Source organism: Camelus dromedarius, chromosome 10 (assembly GCF_036321535.1).
Source record: "Camelus dromedarius isolate mCamDro1 chromosome 10, mCamDro1.pat, whole genome shotgun sequence".
NCBI lineage: Eukaryota > Metazoa > Chordata > Mammalia > Artiodactyla > Camelidae > Camelus > Camelus dromedarius.
This window is the reverse complement of record NC_087445.1, coordinates 39,903,842-39,915,153: the sequence shown is the minus strand read 5'-3', so window position 1 is coordinate 39,915,153 and position 11,312 is coordinate 39,903,842. Positions and strand designations below refer to the sequence as shown.

General features: G+C 41.8%; 1 protein-coding gene across 1 annotated transcript in view; it reads right to left on the bottom strand.

The window, feature by feature from the left end:
* The window catches only part of RORB (RAR related orphan receptor B), a 175,634-nt gene that overhangs the window by 6,524 nt on the left and 157,798 nt on the right, over window positions 1-11,312 (bottom strand). Inside the window, exons 8-9 of the mRNA XM_011000125.3 lie at window positions 10,712-10,822; window positions 7,681-7,793 (exon numbers count right to left, since the gene is read on the bottom strand). Coding sequence (XP_010998427.2) covers window positions 7,681-7,793; window positions 10,712-10,822 — 224 coding nt within the window. The remainder of the gene's footprint in view (window positions 1-7,680; window positions 7,794-10,711; window positions 10,823-11,312) is intronic.

Sequence of the window (11,312 nt, the reverse complement as noted above, 5' to 3'; positions counted from 1 at the left end):
CACTCTTTCATTAACTTTCCTTTTAACAACTAATGACTATATAGTCATAGGATGAGAAATTTAAAAATAGCACTGGGATTAGGGTTTGTTGACATACTCATTAAAGGGATCTAGAGCACATAAAGAAGTTTGGGGTTCAGACTTTCCGTTTCCACTGCTACTTAATGACAGGGACAGAAATCAACAAATGTAAAATCTTTGTCAATAGAATGGACGTTAAATTTGAGACTGAGAATCCAGACTTTCTCTCCATCATTATGAGCTACTTAAATTTGTAGCAGACGAGTCTACTAGACACTGGAATTCACAAAGCTGTACTGCTACCGCTTACAGTCAAGGGGGGAAGACAGACGACAGTAAAGTTACCACACAGTCAAAAGCAGCCTGAAAACCTGCGGCGAGTGTCACGGAGGAAGGGCGCTGGGAGAAGGGGTAGGTAACTGGACATTCTGGCTTCTTCAAGGCAGGCACTTCTGAGAGAGTGCCGTTTCAGCCGGGCTCTGAAGGAAGGGAAGAGGGAGGGCTCACTAGATGCTGGGGCTGGTGGTGTATTATATGTTCCAGGATCACGTGCAAAGACGCTGAGGCTCCTGGTGCTTTGTGGGAACTGAAGGAAGTTCAGTGTCGCTGGAGCAGAGGCGAACACGTTCAAGGACAAAGCTGGGGAGGCTGCAAGGTAAGATTATGCGAGGTCTCGTGGTCTCTGTTAAGGTCTTTGGAAGAAGGGCTTTAAGAAAGATGATCAGAATCCCATTCTGAAAGATTCCCTTTGGGTCCAGGGTGGAAACCTATGTCTTTTCTATATTTTCATAGGTAAAGTGTGTACAACAGTCCACTTAACTAGAGTCCCCTGGGAAATTATTCAAGCTCTCCCACCCAGCTGGGTCACACGGAAGGAGACTGTGACAATTCTAGAACACCTCCTGCGCATCACAGTTCTCCCTGAAGTAGCTGTTGGATGCAGAGAGGCTTTGATAGCGTTCTGCAATCATCTGCAGTTCAACTGTGACGTGTCGAGCTCTGCAGACGGCCAGAGGCAACTCTATAATGCTTGCCAATCTTTAGTGTGCCCAAGAATCACAGGGGTGCTTCCTGAAAACGCAGATTACTGGCATCCGCCCCTAGGGATTCTGTCTCAGTACGTCTAGGTACTAGACGAGGCGCTCAGACTTCACGTTTGAAGCAAATACCCCTGAGGATCCTGGTGCAATGGGTCCACAGAACAGAGTTTGAGAAACACTGTTTAACAGGCTCAAATCTTATACATTTACAACTGGTTTTCCAAATTGTCCGGTAACTTCTTTATCGTATTTGAGACAGTGCTGGTAGCTGAGTGTAAGGTTAGCTCCTTCTCAGGGGGCAGACAAGGAAATTATTATGCTACGTAAAGAGGATTACTTAGTGAGGAAAGTATGGGCTTTCAAGCTTGACTGTCTGGGTTTGAACCCCAGACCTACTAGTTACAGCTGTGTGACCTTGGGCACGTCATTTAACCTCTCAGCTGCCTCATCCATCAGATGACAATGACAACAGCTCCTATCTCAGAGGGTTGCTGTAAGGCTTAAATGAGTCAACACAAACCGTCTGTGGCAGTGCCTGGCACATCCCTGCCGTATCTGTGTTAGGTGTCATGCTTCATTCCCACTCAATGCTTCCCTCAAGGAGAGAGACAGTCCAGGCCACCATGCTTGTTCAGCCAAATGACATGGAGGCCAGGAAATCAGCTTACCCGTTAGCCAAGCACCAAAAAATTGAGTCTCTGTATATCATGTGTTAATGCATGGGAAAATGAGCCATTTACTTTTGGTGAAATGAAAAAGCAACATCATATTGATTTTCATTTTCTTGTAGCAACCAAAGTGAGTTGCTCATTTAATAAACTGTGATTCATAAAGTAGAATCCTATGTACTACAAATCTTAAAGCAGTTTTCTGCTCCTTTAGAGGAGTGGTTGAGAAATTAAATGTGTAAGGGGATGACTGAAATCCTTCTACAGTTACTCGTCTGTATTGGAAATATTTAACCATGTGTTTGGCTTTGGAAAGTAAACATGGACTCTGGCTTCTTTCCTGGCCAAAACTAGATTTAAGGAAGTCTGGTTCAGGACCTAGTCCTTCCATCTCTTATGGGATTTGGATCTTGTCCCTGCTGCTTACCAGCAGTATGGGTCAGAAGTGAGAATTGCTCTTTGTTAAAGAGCATTGGGATCACTTGAGCAAAGCGCACCCCAAAAGGCAAAGAGCTTCCCCAGCCTCTGTGCTCTCAGATGAGGCTGATTTAAAGGCGTCCAATCAGCTGTGGAAACGGAAGTGCTGACAGGGCGTCCATCACTCCGGAGGCACGATGGATGGGCCGGGAGGCCACTTGTCAGAGCCCGGGAGGGCCGGGTGGAGGGAGCAGCAGGCAGGCACTTACTGCTCATTAACGTCACGACTGCAGCTGGGGGACCCCCATTTCAAAGGGAGCTCAGAGCAGCCTCAGCAGCAGTTAATGGCTCAGCAACTTTGGAAACAGCTGGGGTGGTGATCCAGAAGTACTTGGAGATGGAGGGGGTAGTCAATTTCAAATCGTCACGAAATAAATTTCTCCATGTTTAAATAATCCCCGTAGCAGGAGCAGACAGAGGGTCTATAAAAAAGTCATTTTCACACTCATCTCCCTCTTATGACAAACACTTCTTGTAAGAAGGAAGCTTTAGCTTGTATCTACAGGGGTCTCCAAGAAGAAAAAGCAGCTATTTGAGAAGAGATAATAATACCATGCTTCTTTCCAGAAGGTGGTTTATATGAGAGAATCCACAATTTTATAACTGGTACATTTGATGTCAGAAAACCAGAACATGCAGTGGTAAAAACTAGTGATCTTGCTCACGCGGGCTACCAGGCCATCAAGTTGCCTTCCCATCCAAGGCAGGAAGCCAACAATGGTTTGATCAACGTGGAAGAAACTTCAGAAGCGCTGATTAAAAACAGGGCCCATCAAGTGACGCTAAACACAGCCACGTCACTTATCTACCTACTTTCCTTTTTTCGGGGTTTTGTTTAGCTAAATCCAGACACTTGGCTTGGAATTCTAATCCTGAACAGAGCTATCTGTTCAGGTCACAGCCCCCCCACCCCATCACCCTTACTCCATCCTAGTATCCTTGCTGTATCGAATGCTTTTACGTCCTGCAATGGCTGACTTTAGAAAGTGGACATTTGGTTCAGCTGCACTTGGAACATAAATCAGACTGAGAGCCAGCAAGTCACTTTACAAATGCAGCAGAAACTATGAGTGACCTGCGAAGCTAGGACCCAGCTATGCTTCACCATGATCAGGGCAGCAGAGAAACCTGGCATCCAGAGAGGGAGAAGAATACAGTGGATTCCCAAAGAGAGAGAAACTTGCGAGATGGAAAATTTGGAAGGCCTCCTGATTCCTGGTCCCAGCATCTCCTGAAGGGTGGCTGAATTTTTGACCATAGGTTCCGTAAGATTTCTCTCCATTACTTTATTATTTTCTTTTTGCTTAAGCTAGTGTGAGTTGATTCCTGTTACTTTCAGGAAAAATTCCAATTATTAACGTGTAAAACAGGGCTGTGTAAGCCTTCCATCTTTCAAGCTTTTATTTAATAACTTGGTACTGTTATAACAGAAAGACAAATTTCCGCCTCTATGTTGCTGATACAGTTTCGTTACTGTGCCAGAACTGGAAAGCCTGATGGGAACGCTGACCCCTGGATGCAGGCTTTATAAACAAGTGCATGCTTCGCAGCTTTGGGACTGGAACATCATCTTAAGTTCAATTACTATAGTGCACAGAATACTAATTTGAATTTGTAAGACTTGGAGGAATCTGTCTATTTGTATAGTGATTATAATGGCAGAACAGCTGAACACCTGAAAACTATCACACTGGACTGAACATTAGCAGGCAGAAGAAGTTGTCAGGAGGAACGTCTGTTTTTCTTTTTCAGAGTCAAAGAGTATTGTACTGAAGGGACCTTAACAACCATGCAGTCCAAACTCCTCATTTTGGAGAAAAGAAAAGTGAAGTCCAGAGAACAGATGGGCTGCCTCCCCTAGTCATATGGGGCTTAAAAATATATATGCATATATGTATATATGTATATGCATATAATACACACACATATATATATATATGTACTTTTTTCCACAAGCTTTAGTGACAGTGACCAGTGTTAGCTCATTTCCTGGCTTCACAAATCCAGAATCCAAGCAAATCTATTATTCATAGCCTGAATGTACCTTATACTTTCTTACCTCTGTATCATTGCCCCATCACTTGGAATTCCATACTCCACCTCCCCAACCCTTTAACTTCCATCTTTTGAAATAGAAGTAACTCAGCACTGATTAGCTCAAATACAGACGTCCATTGGGTAAAAACTGCCCAACTGAAACAAAATTTCTTCTGTCCACAGTAACTACAACAGCACTTACATGCCATCTGTTAAGAACCATGCAGCTTGCTAATATTTGATCTCACTTAGTCCTCAAAATAACCATGTGACATTGATACTGTCTTTAGTCATGTTTTACAAATGAGGAAACTGAGGCACAAAGAGGTTAAGTCACTTGTCCAGGGTGACTAAGCTGGCCAGTGGTTCTGATGGCTTATTATAAATATGCTACATATTATCATTATGGCGATGAGGAGAAGAAACTGGGTTCTTTAATAGGGTTTTTTTTTTAACCCCAAACAAACAAACTGATTAATACGTAAGGGTTGAGACCTTCTAGTTAATGGATAAGAATTCCTGAATTTTCAAACCTTCCCTAGGTCCAAGTTTGGTCAAAAGTGTAAGGCTTTGCTACTTGCACTTACATTTCAGGAAGTGGGCATGGGGAAAGTGTGTTGGAGACTGTTTCCTCAGGATGAAATTTAATGACTATGTCTGAACTCTGCACCTCACCTGAAGTGCGCTAGACCTGTTCAGGGTCAAACTGGTCATCTTTGCACACTGCACAGAAGGCAGATCTACTCCGGGGGCTGCGACCTGCACCCCTGGACTTGAATACATTTGGGTACGTGCATATTTTTCTAGAGATGAGTTTCATAATCTTTATCAGACTCCCCAGAGCGTCTATAAATAACAAGTATTAGGAAAACTCATCACGCTTTTAGAAGCACCGTGGAGGCAGAAAAGCTCTATGACTAGGAAGACAAGAGAAGAAATTTCTGAAATGATGAGCAGAATCGTGGTAGGGTACAACAGTTTTTTCCAGATTTAAATAAAGTTCCTTTTGGGGAGTGTGAGTTTGATGAGAAAGTGTCCCTGTATGTCAGTGACTGCATTGTCCTTAAAGTATCAAAGCATCAGGAACTCAAGAGACTGGCCCTCCTCCCCTCCCTCAGCATAGGACAGTTGATACATCTGAGACTCAGACACATGGAGTGACTTAAGCAAAGCCACATGGTCCAGAGCTGTGTGCATAAATGAGAATCCAGTTCTCATTCTGTTTCCTGGTCCCTCCACATTAGTTCACAGAACGTTCTATCAAAATGATGACTCTTAGAACAAAGGGTCTACACAAAACTCAATATTTACACATGATCTGTGGAAGCCATACTTTGTCATCTGGCTCCAGTGAATTTTATGTAAGAAATAATCCTCTTCTAACACTTTCTCTGATCCTCAGCTTTGCAACATACTCTTTCTATAAGGAAAGAACTGAATGGATGTTAACTAGACTTACTGTGGTGTTCATTGCACAATATATACAAATGTTCAATCACTATGTGGCACACCTAAGACTAATATAATGTCCTATGTCAATTATACCTAAAAAAAAAATCTTAAAGAAAAAAAATTGTGTACTTTCCCCATTAAAAATGGAGAAAGCAGAGCTAAGCTGACATTTACTTGGTGTTTTAATTTTTCGTCTTGCCATTAATTATATTTCATCCTCAATTTCTCTGTCTCCTCTCTACCTCAAACACCTCAGATCACCACCAGGACCCCAGGAGGTAGAAAGTAGTATCAGCATGAGGGTTACTCTCTTAGGAGAGCAGTAATCACAATGTCACAGTGTGTTAGAATTTATGCAGTGTACATGTCTCATTTGAACCTAAAAACACATCTGTCCAGGAGTAACAAATTGTAATCTTCATTTTACAGGTGATGAAACCACGGTTTTCTGACAAGCAGATGATCCCCTTAAGCAGAACAGCAACAGCTTTTGTCTAACTCTGGATTTTATAAAGTTCTTAATTTTGCAGTGGGAAGTATGGGGAGCAAAGTCCTTGGGAGATCCCGAGTGCAGGAAACGTCCCCTGCCCACCTTAACTAACTAGATGGATTTATGCACACGTGCTACAGAGCAATAACAGAGACAGATGAGTATATCCACACGACCATCTTTTCTGCCCAGTGCATCTGAAAGCAGGTAGAAGTTTTGCTCTTATCGGGGAGAAAACTGAGGTGCAGAGAGCAGGAGATTTGTCTTTGCCCACACAGTAAGTGAAGAGGTACAGCAAAGAGAGCTATCACTCTACAGTGTAGAAATGTTCTTCTTAGTGATGTGTTAAGTTTAACAAGATGTTACCATAATGAGGCAGCATATTTAACTCATGGAGGTTTTTTTATAGCAGTACTCTGATGTGCAAAGCAAAATCTGATAGTATCTCCAACAGAGTCTTCTCCCCACCCCACCCCCCTGCTTTTTTTTTTTAAATAAAGCACTTCTAGAGCAGAGTGGGAGGGTTTTAATGATAAAAATACAAAGAGTAGGATTCCTATTGTTTTTAACCAAGAATAAGCGCCATTCCCTAGTTGCTTACCCTTTAAAAAAATTCCAGTTCTTAAGAAGTCAAAGACATTTTAACATCTAAAATAATTCTGGCGCTCTAAAAAAAAAAAATCCAATTCTAAGGAAATTTAAGATACTTGAATAAATGCTATCCATCATTAGAAAATGCCTTTGTCCTCTTAAGATCATTTTACTTCGGTAAACAACTTTTCTCAGTATTCTTCTTAAAGATCACTTTTCTTAATTAAGCTGAATCATGAAGTGGATGGTGTGGTACATGCATTTTGTCCCTGAGATACTGCATTTTGAAAGAATCCCAGATTAGAGTTGAAGAGATTAGAGCTGAAGGGAAATTTACAAGGCATCAGTCTGATCTACTCTGGGTCGGACGCTCATTTACAACATAGCTGAGAGGAAACCGAGCAGTGCCTTCAATAACCTGACCGACGACAGGGAGCTCACTCCTTCACACAGTGCTCTATCCCTCTGTTCAGCAATTCTCATCATTTTATAGTTCTTCCTTGTTTGGAGTAAAAATCTACCCATAAGAATGTTAGGAAACTTTTTCCCAGCCTGACTCCTATGGGGCACAAGTCTCCTCTTTCGCCACATGTGATTTTTGAAGACCTGTTTCCTTGCTTCAAGCTTTTGTTCTTCAGATGGAACACCCTTATGTCCTTGGATTTGTCCTCCTCTCCCCGTGGTTCAGGTCCATCGGTACCATCCTTCCCTGTGATAGTCACGTCCTCTCAGTCTGTTGTAATTTACTAGTCTCCCTTTTAAATTGTGCACCTCAAAATGTACGCACCATGGGAACCTACCGGAATTGTTGTCGCTGAGGACCGTCCCTTCTGTGGGTGACTCACCCTCCTCAGCTCACTGCCCTGGCTTTCAGTGATGCTGGGTCTGCGATCTGAGGACCTACCTTTGCCAAGGTCTCATCATCCAGGTGATTCTTCTGAATCACATGTTGAAGTGCAAAATAAATTTTTTCCTGAAGCTTCTGGACCTTCCTTGGTTCTATCAGCCAGGCTCGGTCTGACAAAGGAAAAGAACGGGTAAGAAGGGGAGGGAATGGAAGCCTTGCTGCGTTTCACCTGCATATGTAAGTGCGGAGTTTCAGGCCCTTTTCAAGTTAGTTCTAAATTGCTTCTGAAGATTTATACTTATTTTTGTAAAACAAATGTTTTATAAGCAATACCATGATGACACTAATGCAAGATATCCTGACATGGGAAATCAGGATGGAGGCAAGGATTCAATGGTTCAGAGAAACTCCACGTTTCTTGTTGTCCATGACAATTTATATCACTTACTCTTTCTCTGGATATTTGCTTAGATTTTCTTTCAAAGTGTAAGTTAATGATTTGTGAAGAAATGAATATAGAAGTGAAGAAAATCTGTTGTGAAGGGACACTTTTGGGATTCAGTTACCTCCCTTCCCTCATATAAGCTATGTTATAATTTACATGGTATAAACATGGATCAATTTAAAAAAGCAACCCCGAGCCCTCTTTTCCTACACGGAATGTTTGAATGATGAACAGGATAACCCCTCCTTTCCTTTAGCCCGTTCTCCTTTGCTTTCTTATTTCTTTCCTCCCTCCACCTCTTTGTTCCCTCCTTCCATCCCTCCTTCCTTCCTTCCTTTCTTCCTAGAAGCTTTATACCATGGTGACGAAATTCAGCCCAGCATCAATGCCTTGGGTTGAAACTTCAACGAAGAGACACCTAGAGTCTCCAAATGCTGAACAAAATACTCATGGAAAAGCACCTGGACATGATCCTTCTGAGCACAGTTGAGGTCAGGTGAGAAACTCGATTCTGTAACCCTAGACAGGGCAAGGACAAGTCTAGCCAACAGGTAAGCAAACCCTTACGTAAGTGAACACAAAAGCCTTCAGTGACAATTGTCAGTCAGAATAAATTAAGTTTCCCTGCCTCCCCCTTCCCTGAACTACCTGGAGCTGAATGGACAGTGGCTATTACGGCCAGAACCTGCGTGGAAGGGTGGGATCTGCCATGAGATGGAGCTTCCGCAGGCTGGAAGTCTGTCTTTCCTCTCTCACTGGATATGGCAGTAGGCCAGGGTGGCAAGCTAGGTGTCCTGGGGCTGCGACCAGGGATGGACGATTCCTCACTGGGTAGAGTAAGCTAAATACCATGCTCCCAAACTCAACAGAATTTGATGGCTTTTGCACGTTTCTTCCCAGAAAAAGGCTCATATGTAGTTCAGCTGATTTCCGACTCCTAAGAAACAGGCTTGTCATCCATCTGGGGCAATGGATTGTTTAGGTATGACATACTGTGTCTTAAATATTTGCTGCTAGGAATTTACTGACTTACCACATCCATACTTAAAGGGGACAGTGAATTTTGTAACACTTCCTTTGATTAAGCAGGAACCCGAGTGAAGCCACCTCCCTGATCCTAGACTCACAGGCTTAGCACCAGTCTCTTTAGAGCCGTGGCCAATGGGAGCAATCAAGTGCAGTAAGGAAATGGCAGGCGGAAAACGATTTGACGTGTGGTTGCTACCAGAAAAAATCTGTCTCATCTTCCATTTATCTTTGTGCTGCTAAGCCTGGAAACTTTCTAGGTTGTTTTTTTTTTTTTTTTTATAAAGGCCTGGAGGAACAGCTTGATTTTAGACAAAGCCACAAACAAACAAACAAGTTAAAAAAGAACTGTGAGAAATAATATGGCAAGTAATAACTAAATTCTATTTTCTGATAAAGTAGTTAAAAGTCAGAAGCAGATTTTTAAAAATCTTCATAAAATTTAAAAATTAATAAATGAAGGCTGAGGGATTAAAAACTGTACAGGCTGTATTATTGGTAGATATGGCAAGAGTGATATGTCAGTGTGCACCGTCGCAGGGAAGACGGGTTTCTCCCAGCCTCACTGAAAAATACATTACGTATCAGAAGAGATCAGGTCCCTGGAGATAAACGGGTTATAGAAGGACTGAGTCTCTTGACCATAAAAATGATCAGGAATGTGTCTTTCTTTCCACAGAGAACTGCCAATGACACTGCTATTCCTTGACCCAAAATCTAACCAGACAGGCAGCTGAGGGAGTGACTCTGAATTCCCATTCTGGTCGAAGAAGGAACGGTGCATTTATTAGGATTCTATACATTTTCAGGCTGACATACGCTTTTAAGAAGAAATTCAATTGCAGTAGTGCTATTTGATCTATAAATGTCACACCTTACCTTCTTTGAAACTTTACTATTTATTGCATTTTAGAGCGAGATGACGTCTTTATTATTATTGTTGTTGTTGTTGTTGTTATTATTATTAAACACTGTGTTTAAGGTCACACAGCTACATGGTGACAGAGCCTGTCCTAGAATGTTTCCCGCTACATCAGAGATTCTTCCTTTTCCAGTCTTTAGCAGAAGCCATTTTCCCCTCTGCTGTCCTCACCTCCTTTTAAAGCTCCTAATATAGCTAAAAAGAAAAAGGCACCCGCATTTGCCCGAAGTGAGAACACCAGCATTAACTGGGGTAGAAAAGTCAATGAGAGAGATATTTAAAGAAGAGAAAGTATGTTTTACTTTTTTCAGACCGATGCTGGCTCTTTCATTCAGGCACACTTCTCCTAAGCCTCACCTTACTGGACATTTTTCTTATGTCCTTTATGCTTAAAATCAAAATAGAACATAGTAAGAACTAAGCACTAACTGTCTTCATTTAGCTGTTATGGAATAATGTTGCTTTTCTGAATCTGGAGTGATCCTTACCACACACCCTATTCTTGCTTTTGGGATAAAATTGACCACCTTAATTAATCCAAGGTTTTGAATTGTCCAAAAATATCACAAGCTTGCTAAAGAAAATACAGTTATTTTAAAGTTTCTTTAGAGCACCTCGGTTTAGGTAGGTGCAATTCATGTTAAAGATAGCAAAACAGGGTTTTTAAAAAAGGTAAGGACCTCAGACCTCCCTACCTGGAGATATCAGAACAGCAGATGAGAACAAAGCAATCTCCTCCTCAGTCAGCTGCAAGGAACACAAATTCTTTGCAAAGTCAAATGCTTCATTCACTAGGTCATCAGAACCTATAAAAGAAGGCAAATTAAATAAAAATACTTGAACAGAATGGAGCAATAGTAATAAAAGTCCTAAAATCAAGAAGTTATTCAAGGATCTGCATATTAGGTGCACAGAAAAAACATTTCCAAGTTCCCGACCATAAAAAGTGATTTAGTGGTAATTACAGAATGAGAAAATCGGTCAACATCTTGACCAGGTAATGAAAGTTAACATTACCAGGGAGGGGCAGTTGGAGATGGTGTGTGCCCATTGTAATATCCAACTGGGAATGCATAACTCCATTCTAATCCTGTAAGTTTGAAATCAGCTCCAACTAACATTTTTTAAATTAGTGATTTGGGGATCCTTTAGTGTAGAGATCACACTCACAGAAAACCTAAAACATTATGTGCCATGGGCTGAGGGCTGTCAGTCTTAGTGGCACTTGTAGGATGTCACTGGCCTTGTCGGATGTCCAAGGGCCTCAAACTAAGTTGTTAAAAAAATCCAAAAACT